The sequence below is a fragment of the Aphis gossypii genome, chromosome 3 (genome assembly GCF_020184175.1).
Source record: "Aphis gossypii isolate Hap1 chromosome 3, ASM2018417v2, whole genome shotgun sequence".
In the NCBI taxonomy this organism is placed as follows: Eukaryota; Metazoa; Arthropoda; class Insecta; order Hemiptera; family Aphididae; genus Aphis; species Aphis gossypii.
In genome coordinates, this window is record NC_065532.1 from 54552049 (window position 1) to 54579513 (window position 27465).

The 27465-nt window shown below is 22.6% G+C and overlaps 1 protein-coding gene and 1 long non-coding RNA gene across 3 annotated transcripts in view; one reads left to right on the top strand and one right to left on the bottom strand.

Annotated features, from left to right (window-relative positions):
- Positions 1-5695, top strand: part of LOC126551247 (uncharacterized) — a 28628-nt gene extending 22933 nt beyond the window's left edge. Inside the window, exon 3 of one of the 2 annotated variants that reach the window (XR_007605115.1) lies at positions 5585-5695. This is a non-coding gene — a long non-coding RNA (uncharacterized LOC126551247). Of the gene's footprint in view, positions 1-5581 lie in introns of both variants that reach the window. The other variant, XR_007605116.1, reaches the window with a different exon arrangement.
- LOC114126533 (uncharacterized) overlaps positions 1-24348 on the bottom strand; it is a 53738-nt gene extending 29390 nt beyond the window's left edge. Inside the window, exon 1 of the mRNA XM_027990505.2 lies at positions 24083-24348. Within this exon, the coding sequence (XP_027846306.2) occupies positions 24083-24094 (12 nt within the window). The 5' untranslated portion in view covers positions 24095-24348. The remainder of the gene's footprint in view (positions 1-24082) is intronic.
- Between the last annotated feature and the right edge of the window lie 3117 nt (positions 24349-27465).

A 27465-nucleotide genomic window follows, 5' to 3' on the forward strand; every position in this document is an offset into this window, starting at 1 on the left:
GAAAGATAGACGTGACAGAAAAATAATATACATAAAAAAATGCAAAAAAATAAATAAATATGTTTATAAACGAATTTGAATAAATCTGTATTTCTTAACTTAACAATTATTTAATTATTTTCTTTTCTTAATAAGAACTTTGATAAAAAAAAAAAAATAAATAATGTTAGTTTATATGTTTTTTTGGTTTAAGGACTTTAAGTGCGTACTTGTATAACTTTAATTTAAACATATTGAAAGTAATTTTTATTTTTTATGGACATATAGAAAATAATATATTCATGTAGGAAGTACATTATAATTTATATGTAATTATAATACAATATTTTTTCTTTAATATGTATAACATTCAATTTTTAAATTTACCTCACGATATATGTATGTATATTGTATATAGTTCTATACACATATATAATATATTTAAGACATATTTTAAAGAAGTTGATTTTTTTTTCATTTACAAAACACAATCAATAAAAGAGAGCACAACGACAATTATTGTATTGTATTTCCGAAACACTAAAATACAGAAAAAGACGAATGATTTCCTTTATTAACATCCGGTATGATGTTATTAATACAGCCATTATGTCAAAGCAAATACTGCCTTAAAAATAAAACAAAAATCATTATAAGATTTACTGATATTCATAAAAGAACAAACGAAATTTATTGTTAATATAAAGTAATAAATTTTACTATAATCAAGAAAAATTAAATACGCTTGTGAAAATATCAAACGTTAAAAAAACTATGCTGATAACTTATATCATTATTTTAAACTTTTAAAGTTAAAAAATATATTTAGAAATGGCTAAAAATATTAAAAAAATTGTTCATTAAAATAATGATTGTTGTAAAAAAAAATATAAATTAAAGATAATATTATGGGCAGTACAGAGAGACTGTAAAATCAATACATTATGAAAATTTATCTCGAATTTATTCATCCCATAAACCATTATCTTTAAAATACTAATATATTTGCTTTAAGTCGTATGAATTAAAGTCAATTAAAAAATACAAATTATAATAAGTGCTGTTTCTGTATTAAATATTGTATAATACTATCAAAATGGTTTTAGAACGTACATATTTTTATTTCAGCGAGTTTTTATATTTTTGGTTTTATTTAAATTATGTATGAGAAAACACACACATTCGGAGAGTAGTGATCTATAAAATTCAAAATAACCTTTATACATATTATATAATGTCCATGGTGATAATAAATTATGTATAGTAAATGTCATCTAATAATATGTCATTATTTAAGAAAGTTATGATTCAATTTTCATAGTGGTTTTTTAGGCAAATAGATAACCTACCGTCAAAACTAAGTTTTGTTTTTCACTTGCATTATAGAAATGTATAGTTTTAAATATTTAGTTTTCTTGATGAAATCTATATAATAAACTGTAGAAGTGTAGACAATTTTTTTCATAAAGTCGTAATATATTTATAATAATATTCAATACATTAAAAAAATCTAAAAGTAACTTAGCTAAAAGATCCCTAAAATTCAAACTTATATGAATGTACATAATGAAAAATTGTTAAGGGACTATGGTATTTGATATTCTTTAAACTGGAGTTAAAATAATAGAAAAATTGGTAAGTAACGATTTTATGGATATCCACGAACTTATAAAAACTTAGAAAAACCATTATACTGTTAACTGAACTTAAATGTTTAAGAACCTTGTTGATAATTTTTATCAGGTCTATATATCAATAACAATGTTTGAATAAATATTTTTAGTTGTCAAAATTTGAAGTTTCAAGATTGATAGTTTATTCCGAATCATAACAAAAAAAACCAAAATTGATTTTGTTAGAAACCAGTATGCCTTAAGTTTCATTTTTTTTCTGCCACGATTGTTAATAGTTTTTTTCTACGAATCTACGTGAAACTTTTAGTATACTTATTTTGTTTTTATAGAAAAAAATGATAGCTGACAAAGTCAACTAACTTAGTATAACTAAAAAATAAATACGTATCGTTGTAAATCAAATACACGTAGTAACAAAGCGAATACGCTTCATTCGAAAAAAAAAATTGTATACAAATTTGGTAAGGTACAGAAAATATTTTATCTCATTATTTTAACAATGAAAAATGAGATCGAATTTTAATGTGGAACATTTTTTCTATAGAAAATATAAAAGCATCGATTTAAAAAAAAATCAACAAAAAAATAAAAATCGGTATTTTTCCCCTATACAATATTTGATTTTTCGATCAAGTTCAATTTGTGTAGCCAATGTTCAAGTATTTCCAATTTCATATTTCAGTGTATATGTATAATATATATATAAATATACAAAATATACACTCATTCAAAGAATAATATTGTATAATAATATGTAATATTATAAACTATATTAATGCAGGTAATTCTAAAAATGTTATTTTTATTGTGTTCAGAATTATTGTAATATATTTAATTGTAAAGTTTCATAATAAGCTTCATGGCTTATAAATAGTGTATGTATAGTGTAAACTGTACATAGAGGTAACTGTATATGATAAAATAAATAATATCGAAAAAATACTTAAGATTTCATTACCTTTATATAATTATAGATAATTTAATAAAATTACGACTTTAGAATTTCGTTTTTATATCAACCTCAAGATACTTAGCTAAACGTTTTTCGAAATTAAATTACCAAAGTAATTTCCGATCAATACTTCACTACCCAGCCACGATATACCAGAATAAGGCCAAATGGAACAAGGTTTAATGAGACTGCAATTTATTCTATATTTAATTAATCTTTAATTACTACAAATATATTTTTACGCTTGAATAATAAATATATATATATATATATGAATTGATTAAATATTCAATGTCTATTAATTGAAATATGAACTGTTTGAGTCAGTTTCACTGTAAATCATATCAAAGCAGTATACTCGTACTTACAAATAACACAAAGATTTTTCATAGAAACTAACGCTATTACACCTGTAGGATGTAATACCTACTATTATATATATATATAGTGCATACATGATATGAGTATCATAGAAAAAAAATCTTGCAATTTTTTGTTGTATTGTGATTTTTGTAATGGTATTGGTCTTAAAAATTATTCAAACATTTATTTTTCGAAAATACTAATATGTTTTATATAAATCTCAATTTTTACTTGATTATTTTATTATTATTATCTCGTTATATTATAATGAAATAGAGTGGTAATTAATGTAATTGATTGTAAAGATAAATATACGAATTTATAAGCTAAACATACTTTTACGTTGTAATTTGCATGTTTGCTTATTAAACGCAGGATATTCAAACTTAGTGAGTAATGACTAAATATAAACTAAATTACCAAGAAGATATTCTTAGAAAATCGTGTGGCTACGTCAGAAATTCCTTTGGACTACAATTAGAGCGTTTTTGTTTAGGTGGAAAGAAAAGGGTGTTAACCCTGTTATTTACATCATTCATCCATCCTTAATTATTATTTATCATACAAAAGGTGTATAAATGGAAATATTATGTAAAACGTCTGTGTTATAACATTCAAAATCAAGAAGTTTAATACGTTTTCAATTTCATTTTTAAATGTACATATTTTTACAAAGTTTGACTTCTAACTATATCTTATTATAGATTCTAAACTTTATATAAACACCTTAGGTATATATTATAAATGTATACGTATAAGTACGTGCAGCATCAAAATTCAAAAATCTTGACTATAAGTTATAACATTACAACAGAGAATACCATATAGTGTGTATCAAAATAAAACTATAATACATAAGCATTTAAAAATAGAATATATTAAAATAAAACAAATATACGTATCTTCTGAATGCAAATAAAAATAAATTTCTATTTTGACTCAGAGTTTAAAATATGTGACTTTTAACCCGACAAGTATTAGTAGGAAAAGAGAGTAGTTGGTTACAAGTTACAATGGAGAAAGTAAACGGAAAATAAAATAAAAAAAGGTAGACATTTGTTTAAAACGCATTCCAAGCTATTCTGGTTTACTAAATTTAAAAAGAATCATCCAGTTTCAATGTAATAAATTTGTGTGTAGTAGTGAAACAACTTTGGATATAAAAGATTAGAGAATATCTTCAGAATTTTATTTACTGTTAAATTATTAAAATATACTTCTCAGTATTTTTTTTTCCCTAAATTCATTAAATTTAGTTTATAGAGTAAAAATGCAATTTTTCATTTAAATTTTATCATTCTAATTAATACTGTTTCACAAAACTATACAAGTATAAAATAAATATTTTTATTTCAAAATTTATTAATAGTTAATGAAAGTAAATAGATCATAATTTCCCTATATTTATTTCGTTCAATAACAGACTGTCTTATAATGCATGCTTTTATAATTGAAATAATAATAAAAAAAAATTATTTATTCTATAAAAGAATACATTAACGTTACATCAGATATATCCAACACCACCGAAGTACCTATTCAGTAACTATAATAATTATAAAAACGTATAAACTAAAAACTACAAAATAATTAATAGTGCTGTTATATGTATACTGTATGCATGTATATATATTTCAATGATAAATTATTTTATCTAAAAATTGATAAAAGTTTAATTACTTTAATTGCATCATGATAATTATGTGATTTTGTATCGCATGGTAGGTAATACCGTATAGCCTATAAATAAGTATGTAATTCAACTAAGCAATTTCGCACGAGTTACACGCACAAAGTTGATAAGAATATAAGTACTTTTCTAATAATATATTACTAACCAATAAATAGCATCTTAAATAATGAAAACGTAAGGGGTAGTTTCTAAAAAAATTCTAAGTTATTTCCAAGCAGTTTAAATTTATACCATTGCCCAATTAATACTTAAAGTTTTAGTAAATACGTCGATATCATCAAATAAAACACAAAAATGACATCACAAAATATCAAAATATATCTTAATCATAAAACAAACAATGTATGTAATTTTTATCAATACTGACGTATCCTATTATTGCTCACACAAAATTAATGTGCAATCAATTTAAATTAACGATGCAGACAGAAAACTACAAACTACCAAATAGTTAGAGCGTTGGCCGAAATTCAATTATTATTTTATATTAAAGAATTGATTTTCACGCAATTGTATAATAGTTTTCAGCAATTATTTGTTATGGCAAGTAAGTTTTTTTATGATTTTGAAACAACAATAAATAATAACAACATTCACCAACTGCGTATACAATTCATTGATTCTTTTTTAGGTTATATTTATGTTATTATTATTTTATTTATATATTACAAACACGCTACTTATAGTGTTTATTAAGGTATATCGTATATATTATATAATCAGTATTATTAACGTATGGAGAACAAAATATTAAAATAATATATATTTTTTTTTATTCTAAGTCGCAGACATATCGTCGTGAATATCGTAGTGATAATTATGGTATAAATTAAGACTGAAACATTAAAACTGTCGCGGAGTCATTGCAATTTAATATGTTTAATTGTATTTTGATCCCGGACTGAGGGTTTTTGGGTATTTGTTGTGAATAATATAGTTGTTGTCGTTTTTAAATGTAAGCAGGAACTATATGCTGGATTAAATGAATGCCGGGGAATGCATTAAACTAAGCAAAAATTGTTGTTCTAACAAATAGAAGTGACTGCGGCAATACATTTAATGACAGACAACGGCGGTGGTGGAAGATTCACGTGATGCCTTTTGCAGTATTTTCCCCTCCTTTAATGGATATACATGTCTTAAAACTATAGGGGATTAACCTACAATGCGCTGTTGGCATTTTATTGGTATCCAGTTTTAACGATGCTTCTCGTGTCGATTTTTCAAACAAAAGTTCATAGATGAAGATCGATAATCACGAAAAACATTGTGACCTTTTTTATTTTAAAAATTAAATGCTTTTCTTAATTCTGTGTATATGAATTTTATCTTATTATATTATTATAATGGCAACTCGCATAAAAACTGTTTTCATACCGTATAATTTATTAATTGTTTGAGCATAAAATTAATAAATAGTATTAAAAAAAAATTTCCAGTGTAACTTACTAATGAGTAAGTCATCGTGATTCATCGTCAAGCTTGAATTCAATGATGAATTATCGCATACAAAAAAACGAATCTGACTATAGTGTCGGCCATTATTTTTACAAGGATATTTTATAATTTATATATAACAACTACTGCCATAAGTAAATATAACCATAATTATTTTGAACACATTTTTTCAAAAAACATCGCACATATTATACAATAATTATTACAACATTTTATTATTTATTTTTAATTGAGTTCAATTTATAATTTGGTACCGCATACTGTAAAATGGTATAAAGATGTTTGTGATATAAATATCTTAAAATTAGCATTAATCTTTTGAAAATTGCATCGTATATAGTATGTATAATATATGGAATGGAGAAAAGTATCAATTTTTTACGATTAATATTTTTTTAATTATATCAAAATAATATTATTTTTCAATCATAATCAAATATTAATTTTTTTTCCGAACTTTAAACATCAAATACATATAAAAAAAATAAATGTGCATAGTAAAATTAAATTGATGTAAGAAAAAATCATGAGGAACCTTGTATTGAATTTTCAATTTTTTTGATCGAGAAATAACATTTTTCACCGATTAAAAAATAAAAACTAAGTGAATTCTAAAATATCCAGTTTTGAATTTAACTAAAATAAAAAATCTATTTTATTAAAAATTAGTTTAATGGAAATATTTCAGTTTTTCTAATTATTTTAAGAAATACTTACTGTAAATTTTTATTCTTAATAATTTAAATCGAAATTTATGTTTTTAGTAATTAAGTATAGGTTATTTGTATCATACAAGAGTTGAGCTATGTATAGGTTATAGATAAAATTGAAAAAAGTTTTTTGTTCTGAACAATATTAATGTACAAAAGGAACACATCATAATATATCAAATATAAATAAATCCCTCGTGCAACTTTAAATTAAAATTATTAATAATAGCACGGCTGTAAAATTAAAGCATTCTGCTGTCTTATTAATTATGTTTTCTTGAATATTTTATTCTATATTATATTCAATATTCATGGTTTTTAATTTTTATTATTTTTTAACTTAGAAATTTGAAGATTTTATGGGAAAATGACTTAAGTTTGTCATTTACTCTTCTATAATAGATCAACGAGAAGTTGTATTACATTTGTTCTTTTCTTTGAAATCTGATCTGAATAAAATTGCATCACTATTGACTATAAATATAGTCAATAGCTTATTCAATTCTAAATGCAAAATAGTGAATTTGTTTAATTTTTACTCATATGTATATTGATTATTGATATATATATATAATATATATTATTTATTATTCGTGTTTCTATTTGAACTATTTCCATGAATTTAATTTATTGATTTACTATAGTTAACCCATGGTCTATTTTACTATTATAAATTAATTAGGTCTTGTATATGAAGTTATTAAAATACATCTATAAAGTATCTACCATGCAAATATTTCTTGAAAAAAATTATTTTTAGGAAAAATAATCCTTTTGTACTTGTGTAGATTTCACATATTTTTTCACAATTTAATCATATGTATTTTTTTTTAAATAAATAAATAAATATCAATATTGAGTTCGAATTTTCTCCAAAAAAATTTGATAACTTTATCATTAATTTAGTATATTATCATATTTGTATTTCGCCTAAATTAGATAGTACAATTCGATGAACTCAATATAAAAATAATAATCAACCACCCAATAAGATATATAAGTCTATTGGTACTTGGTTTTACGAGGCCCAAGATAATTCTCAGCCTCTCAGGCAATATAATTTCTATAGCAGTCTATGGAGAGTACTGCCAATTGAAAAGCTAATGGTATTTTTCAGATCAAATCCAGCAAATACATGACACAGGACAATAGCAATATACACATTGAAGATTGAACGTTTTTATGATAGTCGCCGTTCGAATGATCGTATAATAATTCTATGCGCATATTCGAGTATTATGATATGAAACGTCGGATTTTCGTATTGGAGATATTAAAATACTGTCGAATAAATCAATAACTATAATTATTTTATATCGGTTCATACTAATTGATAAGTGTCATAATTATAGTTTTTAGACTTTAAACGAGAAAATGTTGAACGCTATTTTACAGTTTTCTTCATCAATAGAGATATAACCGTAATACATAATATATTATATAAATTATATTATATTAGTTAGGTCGTTATTATAATTATGAATAAAAAGAATAATTTTTACTACTTAACTTAAATTGTCCTGGTTTCTAATTCATTATTATTTATTATATTGCATTACTTACTACGCATAACCCTCTGTCCGTACACACATAGACACACGTCGTCTTGCTATTATTCATAGACAGATAATATGTATTCCTAAAGTTCTCAATACCATTGTTATTATTATAAAAATATTATTTTACGATATATGTTTTGTACTAGACTTGGCTATTGTTATCTATAATAAATCTTGTACTATTATTTCGTACATTTACGCTGCACCTATTTCATATTTCAGACAGTACGAGTATTTCTTATAATTTTATTTTTATGTACGTTTGGTATTTCATTCAATGGAAAATAATATGTAAATTTAAGCACTTTGAATTTACAATTGGTTGAACAATACATATATAATGTTATGCTTAACATATATTATAATTGCATCTATAATTATTGGTTTTATTTCATTTTTTACACATAAATCACATTTGTGAAATCAGAAATAACTATTGTATTATCAAAATGTGACTTCTCTTACTTATTTTTCGATTTTTCCCCGTAAAAAAGCATAAATGATGTTTTTGTTGAATTTATAGTCGAATGTTTAAAGATTGAACGAATTCCCTCTAATTATGCACCTTACAGGATGAAATTCATTTTCCAATTTTTACGCCGATTATGTATTTCAATATACCTATTACCTAGTGTTCATTCTAATACGTTTCTATTTATAATACTGTTGTGCCTATTCGTCGAGATGTTATCAGATGGTTATTACTTATTACCTATATATAGGCACATCTACCATATTTTTCATTTTATGAAATTCATTGATTCTTTTGCTCATAATATTATTGTACTGCAATTTACATTAAATACCTACTTATATATTATGTCATTTAATTTTATTATTTTATTGTTTATATACTTTATAGCATGCTAAATTTTTTTTTAACTACCTTATAGGTACAACATATTTTTTTCGACCTCACAGTTAACATTTAGTAAACATATTTTTCTGTAACATCAATTTCATCAAATACAATACTACCTATTTATAAATATATTATGAAATCAAAATTTAATTCCATTAAACAGACTAATAAGATTGGAAAAGCCGTAAAACAGAGGTTTTATTTTAAAGAAGAATATATTTGGTGTTTGGTAACTTACACTTATAATAATAGTTTTCCTTGACCCTTGACAGTTACCTACTTTATTGTTTTTAAATTGTATTTAGTTTAATAATTCTTTTCGTTCTGAAACATAAACTACATTTAATATTGAAGTTTATTTTCACTTTAAAATATTATATTCTTTTTGTACAGAATCAAAACATTTTGCTGATTAAATAAAAACTTATTGTCATACAAAAATAAAGTAATTTATCAATCAATAATAATTTAAACTTCAGCTCTTCTGAATTGTACATAAAAATAAATTAAATAGATCTGTATTACGATGTGAAGCATGTCTGTACCTATGTATCATTGTGTAATAATATCATCGTCATAGTACACAATATTTGAGCTTACATTACTGTAGTACATATTAATGTGAAAAATCACAGCGTGAACCACTAAACAACCCTAAATATTTTTTGTTTTTTTAAATAATTAAGCAATTATACATTTTTAAATAAACAAATATAGCTTGTAATAAATGAGGGTCAAACTTTAATCGAGTTAACTTTGTTTTATGAGCAATACTAGATTAAAAACATTAATAATATATTATGGTAGGAATAGGAAGTAAAAGAGTCGAAGTATATCATTTTACTTTAAGCGAGCCGCGAGCATGTTTTATATTGAAAACAAAGAGGTAAAATAGAAATTTCATGTTTACTATATAATTTCGTTGACTTTGAACGGACCAAGGGATTGTTTTTCAAATATGTACTTACAACAAACAAACTGAAATTAAAATTAATGAATAATATGAGTATAAAATAATATAACAGGATACACGCATGTCACATACTTAGGTTTATTTTTTTCATACATTAGTAATGATATTCAGAGTTTTTTTTTTTTTTATTAATGTTAAGAACATCAAATAACACTGTAGAAATCTAGCTATCAAATTATACGAGTACACTTCAGATAACCAACCATAGTGAGAATGGTAAATTTAATGTTCAAACAAGTTGTTTGTATTATTGTAAATCTTGTGAATTTGTATTTTAAATGTTATACTTCCATATACAGTGTGTATCACAGTATTTTTTTCTTTGCCCGTATTAACTATAATATAATCTTCCTATTAAAAATTTAAAAATATATAATTCTTCTTAAACAACATGAAATTTATTATTTCATTTTTTTTTTGTTATTCAAGTTTAGGGCAAACAAAGAATGTTACGAAATATGTATTTTCAAAATCATGAATATTAATTAACTGCTAAAATATTTACTGAATATCCGATGAGATATGCAGTATACATTTTTAGATTAAAATATAGTCACAGAGTTTTGGTAAACCATGATGCATACATAAAACGAATTATTTTAAAATTATTATTATAATTTGTTAATTTAAAATTACTTGTAAATTTATTGATTTTTTTATATGTAAACCCTTATTTTAGGGCCCGGATTTATATGCAAATGCATTTTCTTCTATAATTCACCTACAATAATTTTGATTATAAATGTCGACGTTTCGTAATGACGTGTAAATTCTATGGTTAGTTTTTTTTTTTCATATTTTTGCATATTTGAATGAAAATGCATATTTATCGCATACTTCTTTATAGTTGCATAAATGTTGCATACTCTACAATTCGTAGATTCTACGTCTGTTAAAATATCTACTGTCGATCGTAAGTAATCCATTATGATGTACATCTATAAGTTATCGAAAAATATTGGATTTTCTTGTAGTAAATTTATAAATGTATGATAATACAAGTCCACATTAGATGACAGTAGGTATATGTGCACATACTGTACAATACGTATTTGAACACAAAATTTAATTTAGTTTTAGTTTGGTCTGTCCATTTATCGTGTGTAATTTTAAATAATACTTTACCTAATTAATTTATAACATTTTTATACTTACACAATGTAAGTGTTTTCATTGTGTGTACATGTATGTGGTTTTTCAATACATTTTAGCAAATTTTTATACATAATATATTTAAATTGTGTACATTTTTTACTCAAAACCTTATAGTTTGTTAATTTGTAAAGAAAAATTATTTTGCATTTTTTTTTTGCATATTTATGATATGAAACTGCATATTTTATAGATTTTTTATGCATATAAATCCGAGCCCTACTTATTATTATTAAAAGTACCTATGTATTTGTAATTTTTTTTACATAATTTTTACTCTTTACAAAACAATATTGTTTTAACATTTTTGAATGATAATTATACATTTTAATATTCTAAAGATGCATATTTTTTAGAGTATTTCTAATAATATAAAAATATATTTTTAAGTTTTATAAGATAATGGAAATCAAAAAGTTTAATTTTATTTATAAATCGTTAAGTCGAATTTTAATGGAAGTAGGTATTACTTTACTAATTTATAAGGTTTTGAGCAGAGCAACAACAATGAACAATTAAGTGTTGTTTTATTATGAAAACTCTTTAATATATAGTTGTATAGTGTGCAGGTACCATAGTTTTCAAATTATAATAAAATTATTATTTTATGTGTGTTCATTAAATTTGAATTATTATATAGTTTATACATAAGAATATAAGAATACAATCAAAAAACTTTTAATGTATATGTTTTAAAGTATCTATTTTAGTAAGATGAACGAATGTACTCCGTAGTTTGTAGCACATTATATTACAATATAACCACTGATTTGGATAAGTGATGAACAACAATAATTATACTAGTTACCAATGTTATCGTATGAGTAAGTGTGTAACAATATCTGTTTTCTTATAAACTTATATTGAATTTAAAAACTATAATTACCTATCATATTCTTAAAAGTTTTTTTAATGGTTTTATTAATTTTAAAGCAAACAAATTGAAAACTTTGAATTGATTTTTTTTTTGTAATTATTTTTAAACAAAAAATGAATGTTTATTTTGATATTCTTACAATTTTCATTAAAATGTTGATAAATTTTCAATATTTCTTCGATAATCCTTGTTAAACTATCATTAAATAAAAATATCATACGAAACTATAGTATTTGCAGACTACAAATGCTAAATTAGCCTGAAAAAATACGTCATTTTAAATATTTAATACGTTTTTAATAATTTGCTTGTATGATAAATCTCTTTTCCCTCTATAAAAATAATATGAGTAAATATAATATGATAAAACATGTCTGCATAATACACATAATTCATGGTTAAATGGTCCATTTAACAGTCACAAATTTGCAGAGAATGACTGATTTTTATTATATTTCACAATTATTATTAAATAACTGCAATATTTTATATTGTTAGTCATCATTATTTATTATTTTCTCTGAGTACCATTTATTGTATTGTTATTGGTAAATTATTCAGATAATACAAAAATATAAAGTATAAATAATAAAATATGTTAACGTATTTTTTCGTTATTTTTATAACAGTTTATAATTACCTATCGTGTCGTCTAATCAAAAGGTACCTATTGAAAAAAACAGGATATCAGGCCATTATTTTATATACTTACATAGTAGGTAATTTTAATTTTTATCATGTATTTTTAGGTATGCACTTACTCTATACATAGATTATTATAAGCTGTGAGCATAATATATCACAAGGAATCTCCAGTAGAACAATATCAACTTTGTATATTTCTTGATTGTTGTTTTGAATAAAATTCCAAGTTTCAATATTCAATCTTATAAAATATTTACATTATACAGACAACTAAGTGCCAAAGTGCTATATCGTTTCCACTCAGGTGTATTACAAATAAATCAACAATAGACCGTTTGGAGTTTTTATAATAACGTTCAATTTAAAAAAAAATACATGTAACAGATTAAAAATCAAAGAAAATAAATGAGAATTAAAATAGCGATTGGGTTAAGGATTAAGTACCTAAGGGCAGTGAACATTTTGAGCAGTAAAAACATTATTTTTGTATAAAGGAAAGAAACAATTGCGAGAATTTGAAAACGTAATCAGAAATATAATTTATAAATAAATCTCTCGTCACTGGGCGTATAAATGAATAAAATATTCATACAAAAATATAAATAAATAATAAGACTCGCTGAAAATGTAATTTCACTCTTGATTTATAATTTTTTTTTTTTTTTTATGTAAACATTACAAACATTTTTAATTCAGTGAGATGAAATGTGTAAAATAATATATAAGTACATATAGTAAATTTGAATTAAAAATACTTTTTCATAATTATTTATTTGACTGATAAAGTAAATTAATATTATATAATTCTTCTCCATAATTAAACATATTTTAAATATTTTTATAGTAATTAGATAGCCATCAGGTATGCTTTTTAATAAACATTTTTGCTGATTCTTATTAGTAAGGTTAATTTATAAAAATTACTGTGATCTACTTCCAGATGATGAACCTAACCTTGGTTACTCACAAACCTATTGAAGTGAGAAAGTGTGTACATCTTACACATAGTGATAAGAAATATTAATAAAAATATTTTTATATTTTTAAATAATTTAGGAACTTCCTATGGTGATACAAACATATTTTATTTTTCAAATTAGAATTACTCTTTGTTACTATAAATTATAAACAGATGATTTTTTTTAACATTTTGATAATTCAATATAGGTATTAAATTAGTATCTAAATGAACATTTTTTGAATTGTTGAACTATGTGTTCTATACGGATCTTAGATTTAAAGGTTATAAATGCTTTAATGTTTTAAAAATGATATTAATTTACTAACATCTTATAGTTACAAAAGTGTTTACAAAATTATTTGGTAAAATATTAGTAGGTATGAAAGTGAATATTTTAAATCATATTTATCGTGTATTTTATTCAAAACTTTTTTTTACAACTATTATTCTTTGTATAATTTACTATCTGAGAAGCTATTATTTTGTTCTTTATTTTAATTTCAAATTATATATAGGTACAAACAATCAAAACCTTCAGCTTAGTAGATTTACAGAAACTAAAAGTTAAAATTAAATATTTCTTATCTTATGAGAAAAAGGAAATTAGTATCGCTACAATACCCCTAAAATTATCCTCAAAAATAATTTGATTCTAATATACTTGTTCTTAAAAATGTAATAAACACCTTATTAAATTATTAAAAAACATGGGGGAGCGTGCTTAGTGAACCTCCTTGTGTCATTATATTATACTCTTCACTTAGGCTCGTTTATGCAAGCGTACATCTATTTTTTTATTTTATTTATTATTTTTTTTTTTGACAATAAAGTTTCTAACTAATTAATTTTAGGATAAAAAAAAAATCATAAATAAGTGAGTTTTAGTTAGGTTAGGTTAACGTAGAGAAAAAAGCTTTGTTTCACAATTTTAAAAAAATAACTATAATATGTTGGAATAGTTATATGTATGATAATATCTAATATTCATTTTGGGCATTGATAAAAATTATCTTTAGAAAATTAAATTATTTTTACTATCATTATGTATTTATATCATGTTGAAGACATTTCAATTATAAAATTAAGGTGTTAACAAAAATTTGAATATTGACCGTTTGGCGTATAGATTTATTTTTGTACCTTGTCAAATTATTTTCATTAAAAGAATTTTTATTTCTCATATAAACTTGAATAGAACTTTGAATTAAAATGTAATGATACTGGAATTACTGTTGCACAAGAAGTTTTAAGCAATTTATATTTCACTAAAAATATTTATAATAGTTTTAAATTTTGAATATTCCTTTTGTATTTTAGTATAGATACTTATTCGTGTACAACATAAAATATTGTTATAAAATTAATGTTTAGTGTACATTAACTTTGAATACGACATTTAAAAGATAAGTTAAAATAAGACATATTACACAAAACTGTCAACTGGCTTTAAATCATGATTTCAAGTAGTACTATATCATTGTACCAAATAAATGAGAAATGAAATAATATTCAAGACATGATTGTATTAAAAGGATATAATATTCTACTTCTAGGATGTCTGAAGAATAACTGGGCAGAATAATTCTGAATAGCTCGGGGTAATATGGTTTTAAAAAAAATTAACTCGACGAAGCTTTATTTTTTTATACTTCATATACGTTTGCCTTAAAAAATTTTATTTTGTCTCACTGAACAGTAAATTAACGTCTTTTATGATGTTAAGTCGAATGTTGAATGGTACTACTTATTATAATAATTTATTTCGCAATTATTTAATATGGAATTATTTTTATTATAAAAATGAAGAATTACACGTAGATATTAAAAATTAAAATACAATATAAAACATTGAAAAATTAAAAAATTACCACTCCAAAATAAAGTAATACGACTCGAATTATTAAGCATAGCTATGTAAAAATTTTGGAGTTTTTACAGTCAGAAAATAAAGAATATCATCAAAAAACCAACAAATACTCAAAATTTAGATTGGTCATACTTATAAATTAACATGTCCGATTAGAATAAAAAAAAATTAAATTAAAATCAACGGTATAAGAAAATATTATTTATATTATTATACGAATAATTTAAATATTACAAAATGTAAAAAAAATTGTCATAGTAAAATGTTACGATATAATTTCTGTAAAAGTTTATAATATATCTACTGGTTTAATACTATTTTAACACTATCATATTAATTTATCTTGGTATCGAAAAATATACAAATATGGTATGATTCAAATATTTTGTAATATACTGAACTATTGATTATACATAGAGTAATGAGCATATTTTTTATGAACCTAAATTTATTATAAGACGTATTATTAAATACATTAACAATATATTTTTTATAACGACTACCTATTTAAAATGATGTACAACTCAGAATACATAAGTTTATTAATTAGTTAAACTTTCAGATTTCTGTTAATGTCATAACTCGTGTGAAATCCGAAATTACCAAGTAAAACTTTGTACAATGTTTGAATATTTAGACAAAAACACATTAAATGTTAAACATCTATTTTATATACCTAGTATAGATTAAATTAATAACCATATTTTTGTAGTATTTTCATAAAAATATATAGAACAATTTCAGAATATAAAGTAAGTATTTCATGTATAATGTATATAGTATATAAAATTATAGAATTTAATAATTATTATGCTCTATATCACTAATTGTCATAAAACAGTGTTTTTCAATTCAAAATATACTATATAATACTATATGTTTATACATTTGTCGTTCACTTAAAATTAAAACGTAAGCAATATGTATGTCTTAAAAACATTCAGCAATATTATTTTAAACTATACTATATTTGTAAATCTTTAATTATTATTTAGTAATATATACTATTACAATGTATAAATAATATAATCACCTAAAATATAGATACACGGTTATTTTTTCCATAATAATATGATATTTAATATTATAAATTAGTTTTTCTTAATCTAAATTTATTTTAATCACAAAAATTGTAAAAAAAAATTGTTTTGGAGTTTCAATGGAACTACATAGTGAGACACCAATAAACCATATTTACGAGTAGTTTTAGCATACATAATAATATAACATAATATATTCTCAGATATTCTATAATATTAAGTAAAGAGTCCTTAATTCATGTCCACCTTATTTTTATTTTAGGGCCGTCAACACATTATAAGTATAAAATGTATTTTTTAAATACATTTTTAATTGTTTAGTAAATGTTTTTATTAAAAATATGGCTGAAAAGATTTTTAAAAAATGCGTAAATAGGTGCTTAAAAAAGTTGAAAACTCACGGCGTAGTAAATATATAATACAACTTTCTTGTTCAAAATAAAAATAATAAATTGTACATCATAAATTATTTTAGATTTTATTACCAAAAAAATCTAAATGACAATCAATAATACATTTATAGTAATACTATACTAAATTACCAATTTGAAATAAATTATTTTTTTTTTATATTATCAAAACGTATTACTTAAACTGTGGGTTTTTAAACAATTATGTTACAATACTCGTCATTATATATGTTTATAATATATTTTGATAGTTTGGGTAGTGCCAAACACACTTTTTAATAATTTCAAAACTTTTCAAACGTGATAAACTGACATTCATTTCGATATTTAGACAATATGGCATATGCATTACCTAACACATGTTTTTTCGTCCATTGATTAGTTTTACTTCTTAATGTGGGTAAAATAACACGCTCACGGCTCACGAATATATAATATACATTATACATGTTATATAACTATAAATATACTTTGAGTACTTATTTAATTATCATCACGAATATTGATTTTTCAAATATTCTCAAATACTAAATCTATAAAATATAACTCACAAGCTCATGACCTCTTTCACAATAAGTACTAACTAATAAGTACGTAGTAACTATTCGGAGATAATAAAACTAACATCAAAACCATCAAATCGATATGAAAAATAAGTATTTGAAAACTATATAGTATATATTTCAAAAATACCTAAAAATAATTGATTAAACTATCTGTAATAGAAAATTATACGAATAATTTAAAATGAAAAATTTTACAAAATAAAAATATAATTTTAAATACAAATCCACCAATAAATATTAAAAACCTATACAACAATTATTCCCATCAACCTATAAATATTATTTTTTTTTTATTTTTTTTTCTATTATTTGCCCTTCACTCTAAACTATATAAGACTAATTTTCTATAGGACTGTACCTCCACTTTTCCTTTATTCACTCAACTCCTTTTAAAATAATATTTTTTGAAAAAAGCAAATTTATAAATTATATGATAGTATGATACACTCATTATATGCACATAATATCATATAACATAATTCATTCTTAAATATAATTGGTTGTTGCACTACGACGCTAACTAATTTAATGAATAGGTAAGTTTAGCAAGTGCATTAGACATCATTGATGTGGTGGTGTAATTTTCTGTATCAATTAAACCTTTACCAGTTCAGCTTTGACTATATATTTTATAGTATACACATATAGGTATTGTGTTATAGGTATACACGTTTTATAGACACATCAGACTAATACGAGACATCTTGTAATTATTATCTTAAATACGCACTGTATTTATGGATCTGAGTGAAAAAACATAAAATAATAATATATATATGAAATTCTCATATTTTTTGAGTTACTGTTCAATTCTTAAGTCCAGGAATACTCTTCAAAATTAAACTAAAAATAATACTTACTTATTATATATTATATTTATTTTTCAATATTATACATGCTATACTGCTATACTGCTACGTAACAATGACGGTTTAGTAGATAATTACGAATGATTTCAATGAAAATTTCTATTTATTATATTATATATTAATCTCCATAAAAAATTCTTGTGACTACTGTCGACTATATAGTTATTTGTATTTTCATGTCTTTTCAAATGAAAAATATAATCTCAATAAATCTTTTTCAAAAAAAAAGTTTAGGCACTCTTGCATAGTATAATTGTTTTGAATATAGTTATTATTAACAACTTAAAAATTTGAAATGTTAGTATTATTACCTATATAAATCAAGACAGACTCAATATTTTATCCACTTTCTTCTTAAAATTTCCGTTTTGTATGAAATTAAGTTAAAAACAAATTAAAATACTCAATACTAGGCGTGTAAAATTCGTGAAATTCAACTCTTTTTTTTGTAGCCTGTGGTCATCAAGATCGTTGAATATTTAAATTAAAAATTAATTAATTTAGAGCAAACGCATTTTTTTTTTTTAATAAATATAATTTTTGTTTTTGTTTCATGCATCAAACCTTACACCTATTCTTACGTTAGAGATAATTTGGTATTCATATTACATGCAATATGCATGTTACCTACTTACTAACAAATATTTTTTTTCAATAAGGATTTTTATAAGGCTCGCATATTACTGTATTCGATATTTATGTGCATTTTATATGCATATAATACTATACATTTGATATACTTGATATACTCTTACCATGAAACTAGATCTTACTTATTTTTATTTAATATTCATTATATTAAATCGTATACATCATAATTTATTTATGTTCACAACAATAAATATATTTGGAAAATTCTGATTAAAAAAAAAGTAATATTAAATATTAAATCTATGTTTATTTCATAGAAATGATTATGTGTTAACATTTTTGCGTTAATCTATTAGAGAAAATATAAAATTTATGAAACCTAAGATTTTATGTAATCCCTATACCGCTCACAGTTAGCTAATATATTTGTTCATTGGTCAAATTATTAATATTTTATTTTACTATCATAATAAAATTGTTTTATTAATGAAATTCGTGCTTAAAACACATATATTTTAGAGTGTAAATTTATATTCTCTTAACACGTTTAGAGTATATTATAAACCATTGTTTTGGATTGGCCTAAGGGTGGAATTAATATTGTGACAACACTATAACATCAATATATTATAGCTAGGTGTATACATTTATTAAGTGTGACAACCAATGTAACATAGAACATCTAAAATCGCGGAGTAAAAGATACAATACCTAAAAAAAAGGAAATATAGGAGTTAAGCATCTAGAAGTAGATATCTGTACACTTGAAAACAATAATAAATAATTCTATTTTAAAAACAATTGTTAATATACCTGATCACTGAGTTTATTTCCTAAAAACTCTAATCTTCTTGTTTTTTTAAAAAAATTTTAAATAAAGATAAAATATACAAGGCAAAATTGATATGTATTTTTAATACCCAATGCTGAATAGCAAATTGTGTCCAGAGTGTTTTCATATACAAGAAAAGATACTTTATTAATTTAAACACATTAGTAGTACACAACTGAACAAATAAATAAAATATTACTACTTAGAACTGTTAACTCGTCATAAACATTATTATTGGAAAATAAATGTCGCGTGGGAATTGAATAGTACCTACTCCTATACATAAAGTAATAAGGTAATGGATTTTCCATTTTCCTGTCACTTCAAATTAGTTAATTCACCTGGGACATCATTTATTAACTATTAACGTGTCTACAAAATTATATACGTAAGTTTGATGGACGAATACCTACTTGAAGTTTTATCAAACTACCAATTATAGTGTATAATAATGTATTTCTAAACTACCTACTTTTAAATATTTGTAAAATGAACAACTATTTTTATAAACTATTCTATTAATTTTAATTTCAACTACCTATTTATTAGTAATAATTATAATTAATATATCTATTAAATAATCTAAATAGTACCAATTCTATTTTTTTATTTTTGTTAAGTTACAGATTTTTTTTCACTCAGAAATATTGAATAGTACAAATTCTATAGTTATTAGCAACTAATTTCCAATCGCTAGAGAAAGATTTATATGACTTTTAAGGCATTAGTTGTACATAAATACATATTTATTGCTAGCAATTTTAAATAAAAAATATCATTGTTAAACATTCAAATCAATATAATATAAAGCTTCATATTTTCACTCTTAAATTAATTAAATAATTCAATATTTTTTTAAGAACTACATTATAACTATATGAAAAATAAATATAGGTATACAATGTACAATGTACATAGTACCTGTATTGATATTATTTATTTAATAACCTAATTAATCTAACCTAACCTAACCTACCTGTAAATAATATCATTATAATTAAGTAGGTATTTAAGTATGAAAACAAAAAAAATTAAATTATTTTAATATATATATTTTGTTATTTCTTAACAACGAACGAATTGATAGATGACTGTAATACTATCCATACTTGGTGGCATTTTAATGTTATACATTGTAGAAAAAAATAAAAGCATGCTAATGCTAAGAAAAAAACTGAATCCTGAACGAGGTTAGAAGGAGCTATAGTACATAAAATAGTACTACCGTACTCAATGTCGTTATAGTCTGTCATTTCTTCTGTAGCGTTTCGAAAATAGTCAATATATATTATATATTAAAAAGAGCTTATATATACTATTACTTAATTTAAAATAAAATTAGACTAATTTAAATATTTCAAATCGACCTATTGTTAGGTATGTTAATTTAAGTATTTTTAAACTTAATGAACACAGACTTTCATAATTAATTTAATTATACTTTAATTGTTAATATACCTAGATATATAATAAAAAGTAAAAACCTTGCTATCTTAGAATAGTCTCTATACTGTTATATCTTATAATTCAAACAATGATATAAATTGTTTTTTTACGAGTAATCACTTAAGTCTTAAAAATATTATTACAATTTACAACTAATTTGATTTACGCTATTATGGTTTATTATCAATAAACATTATTTCAAGTAAATTATAATAAATTAATTCATATTCATAAAAAAAAAAAATATTTGTTTTATTTAAATATTTAAACATCAATATTATCAAATTATATTATATTATCTATTCTGTAGTTTGTATAAAGAATATCATAATATAACAGTATAATTTCCAAATCATTTAAAAACCATTTATAAAATGTTATTTCATAAGCTGTAATATGTTTACAATTATATTTTATTGCATGCATGTCTTTTTCTAAAAAATTGTTGAAATAGAAGTTAAATTTCCATATAAATTATTAAATTGTCAACCTAAACAACATAATACCTATTCTATTCATTTTTATTCCCTCGCTATGAATAATATTATAATAAATTGAACAAATATACTTAAGCGGTTGCACTGTTACATAAATGACGAACATATCATTCTTACATTTTAATAATTTTTTATACATAAATAGGTATATGTATATGATGATTTAATATTAAAAAAAGGGTAGTGACATCATTCCTCCGTTATTTAGGCCCGGTTGTAATTAGGATTTTATGCCCCTGTTGCAGGTAAATACATTTATATGCTACCTACTCAGTCTTTTTTTTTCGTCTTAAATATTCATAATATTTATTATATCTATCCATTAACAATACTCATTAAAAAGAAAAATCTCCAAAAACGAAGAATGTGGTAATATTAAAAAGAATCATACTCTGCTTCTCGTATTCTGCTATATGATATTGATATATGAACCTATCATAATATGTATATACACAAAAACGCTATTAGTAAACATCATTTTTCAACACAATAAATCAAATTTAAAGTGCCATAATCTAGTCGGCAATAAGTTAATTTTGGTTCACTTTGCATACCTTGCATTATCCTATACCTACATAATAATGAAACCTTTAAAAGCTACAAGTTACAAAAATTTTGAATTCAAAACGATAAGACGAAAAATCAGGAATTTATTTTATATTTTTCATTAACTAACACTAATTTTTAATGTTTCGTTGCAATCATTAATGCTTTTCAGACATTTAATTTCATCAAAATTGTATTAAATATTAAACGCGCATTAGTCTAATAACTGAATTAACAGAATCTAATACGTATTGAAAAATATTACACAATATAATCATTGTAATTGGTAAACATGTTAGAAAGTACACACAAAAATGTTAAAATTGTTAATATAGGCACCTTTAAAAAATATATTGAAAATTAACCACACTACTGATGAGTTACAATAATTGTAAATAAAATACAGAAAAAATATTTTATATTTACCTATTTTATGTCTTGTTATACAAATTACAGGTTCATGAAAATGGTTTATACCATCAATTTTATTTTATTTAAAAGCAATGATGAACAATAATAATAAAGTATAAATAAGTAATTAAATATACGTAATTTTTGATTAAGTGTTATTAAAGTGTAATAAAAAATTATTTATTAAATTTTAATTTCTTGCGAATATGTTCGTTGCTTATAATTTATACTTAACTACTTGTAAAAATAGTATCAAAATAAATACTGGAATTATTATTGTTTGTTAATAATTCTAACTGAAGTTTAAACAATAATTTTTACAAATATTTAGTGCTGTATTTTATTTATGAAACGTATTCAAAATAATAAATAAATATCTAATATATTTTAAAAATTTATAAGATAAGATGCTTAAAAACAACTATACATTTGATTTTAGTCTTTAAAGCTTAAACAATAAATATATTTTAAAATAATAGTTAATCATGTCATACAAATGCAACGTAAATCTAACGGGATAAGTATAATAAGTAATAACTATAATATAATAAAATTATTAAATAATTATTATATTTTAATAAATATAAATTAATCTTATAACAAAGGATTGTTATACCTAATCTCATTAAATAAAAAAGAATAATCTTATTATGTATCTTAGTGATTTAAAAAAAAAAAATACCAACCAATAAATAATATGTGTACATATCTGTAAGTAGGGATATTTAAAGTGTCATTAATGTTTGTTTTTAAATAAAATCAATCCAACCAAATTAGGTAGGTATTTCTTGAAAACGAATAGTCTTAAAAAAAATCGAACATTATTTCTTAAATCTTAGTCTGTTTTAATTTAATCTTATACAATATGTTTATTATTAATAAATTTATAATGTTACATTTACGTTTATTTGTGGAAAAGAACTTATATCGTTCCTTATAATGTATTATTGTATCAATGTAAATATCGAATATATTTTATGAATTTTAATCAACATACATTTTAATTTCATACTTATGACTTTTCATTAATTATTTTATTTACCTACCTCTATGGTAATATGAAATTTTTATAATGTTAGGATTTGAGTTTAACACGTTGTTTGAAAAAAAAAAATTAAATAATTAAACGACATCAAAGTGATGTATAAAATAAAAACAATAATAATGAACAATATACAAATACACTTACAAGATCATCCATGTTTTCACGTGCTAAATTTGGCGGGCAATTTTTTTAACTCAATAATTATTATTACACAACTATTGTAAATAGTATGATTGAATGGAAAAAATAATTTTAAATTCTGTGTTATAAAGTAAATTTTTATATTGTCGGAAAGTTAAAACCTAACAACTTTAATAAAAAAAAAAAAATTATAAATTATATTTTTGAACGAGTTTAAGCGGTCAACGCTCGCCTTCACACAGACGGGACTGAGACGAAAATGATACTGAAGGGCTTGCCGTCGGGTGTTCATCATACAACTACACGCACACTCTCTGTTGTATGGCTCGTCTACCGAATACCACCCCATCTTAAAAATATACATACACGAATTCCAATGATGAAAATTATTTTATCATCTAAAACTTGAAGAGATGGAATTCACTTTTTTAATTGTTACTGTAGCTGAATGTAATTACTAATTAGCTATTTTTTTTTTCAAATTAAATTTCTCTAGCGAAAACATTTGTTAAAATATTTATTTTATGCGATACAATATTTAAATTTACATTTACATATAAGCCATTGAATTAATACATTATGCAATGTGGTTATACTTAACTGGTATCTATAAACTAATCAATGTTACCTATTTAAATATTTATTATGCATTGCTGATTTCCAATTAATTTACCTACGTAATGTGATTAAAATTATTTTATCCATACCGAGTAATGAACGACAAGGCGACACACATGAAAGTTTTTCTAAATAAATATAATTTTAAGTAATTATTAGAGTTAATTTATTATCACTGTGCATTTTTTTTTACTAAGAACTACTTTCGCATTCTTTTGTACTACCTATAACAATTAACAACTCAGTTTTCTCTCTATGAAACTGACTACTAATATAGTTTACCTACAATGTTTTAGATGCCGAAATTTAAAATCAAATATCATTAAATTAATCAGTTATGTTACGTATTCGTACAAGAATAGAACACTTAAAATACTTAATATAATTTTATCGTTAATTTGATTACACATTTCTAACACAAGATTCATTTAATATAGATAAATAGATCATATTTTAATAATAATAATGACTTTATTTTTTGCATCAATATCTTTATTATTATTTATTTTATTTTGAATTATAAATAATTAAAAATTATCCATTATTTAGAATATTACCAGTTAAATCAGCTTACATTTTAAAATAAATTTGCAGTTATGGGAACAGTAGAAATTATAAGTGCTTTGTGCTTTTGTCTAATTACTCCACATCAAATACGTTTTAGAGAAATTAGGACACAATATTCAATTAATTATGTAAATACAGCTTTAAGTAAAAATCCATTGACTAGGTAAATTGTGATAATATTATATTATATTGGTCAAATCTTTTTTAGTTTGATCAATTTAATGCAAAAAATTATATTTTTTATTTACTATTATTTTATGAACCTAAAATAAACTTTAATATGATTGACCTTAGATTTAAACCTTTAAAATATAATTATAGGTAGTCATAGACTCATGTGACTTGTATTTAATCGTAAAATACAAAAAAAAATTTTATATGAGTTTTGTATTTTAAGAAGTATAATATTTTATTAAATTACAATTTATAATTATTATATTAATATTATGATGATATACTCACGACTTCAAACAGTAGATATTATGAAGATGTATCCATGTGTATTTATGAAGACAATATTAAGATACAATTTAATCTGACATTATTGTACGTTATTATATTGTTTCGCATTCTACACATTTCATTACATTTGATATATAATCTTATTTACAATAATCATATATATATATTTATATATATATATATTATATATATTATGCATATTATATAATATATATTATATTATATTATACGACCGTTTTTTTTTTCATTTCGACTCTTTCATATTTATTAATATATTGGGCGGCTCGAAAGTCTCTTTTCGCTAGCCACCCCAATAATATAATATAATATAGATAATGCTATTATAGCATTAGCATTATTCGTATTAAATAGTGTTTATGTACTTTGCACAGAATTCTGATACTTGTTAGCAGGTATTATTATTTTATTAAATCTCAATACTCTTTTTAAAATAAATATTGTAAAAGGACATTTTATTTTTATTTAATAAATTATAAGTAAATAATAGCTGCTTTATTCGAACTACATAATAATAATTTAATTATGTTAATATTTGATATATTCTTTTCATTATTCTTATGTCTATTAGTTGTAACCCTACAGTTTGTACAGTATTGACATATTGTACGTATTCAAAATAATATTAACATATTGAATAATTAAGTAAATATATTATTGTGCTTGATAAAAATTTTAACATTTACATACTTAAAAAATAAAACTACCAGTTTTCAAAATCGTACACCGACAAAAACATTACAATAAAAAACACAAAAATAAATATTTGTAAAAATCTGTCTCTTGAGTATCATTTGCTAAGTTACAAAGTAATCGATTTTTTTAAACGGATGTGCAGTAAATTTAACATTTTTTGTTTTGCAGTTTTTTAACTGTATTTTTAAAACTTTTGTTTAAATAAAAAATAAACCTGATTTACGTATCATCTGTTTTCTATTTCCAATGCATGTATACATGTACACTATACACAGGTAGGTATATACGGTGTATATATATGAACAAGAAAAACGTAAAACTTTCAGAGCATTTTTACTACCCAAAAAAGGAATTCCCCCCTCAAAAAAATAAAATAAAACACATCATTATTACCATGACCAACAATAAATAGCCCCGACTTTTTCGATGTGTTCAAAATTTACAATATTGGTATTATATAAATATCAATTATACTAAGTACCAACAAACAATATTTATATATAGTGAGTATGTAGGTATATTGTATATTTGTATATGTTTCTAAAATATTCTTATGGTAAATATAAACGCCTGCAGCTAAGAAAAATGTTGATTTACAATTCGGGTACGGATCCTAAAACAACTATTATACATACAGAGAAATTGAAAACCAACTCAGTACAACGTCAAAATACCGTATAAACAGCAATTATGAATTCACTATAACACCGCTTTATGAAATAGCAATTCCAGGAATATTTGAATAGTCAAATGAATAGCTTGCACTAATGTTACCTATATACATATAGTGAATAAAATATTGCCTTGAATGTATTATTCTCTATTCAACTCGTTAACAAATTACCTCCACCGAAGAAGATACAACTATACGATATATATCTCAATATAGGTGAAATTATAGCTAATACAGTAATACAGTAGGTATGTCGTTAAAATTTAAAATATTACCTACATTATAAACAATTGATCATAATCATTCATTCGTAGGTACATTAAATATTTAAATGTGCATATGTTGTTATGAT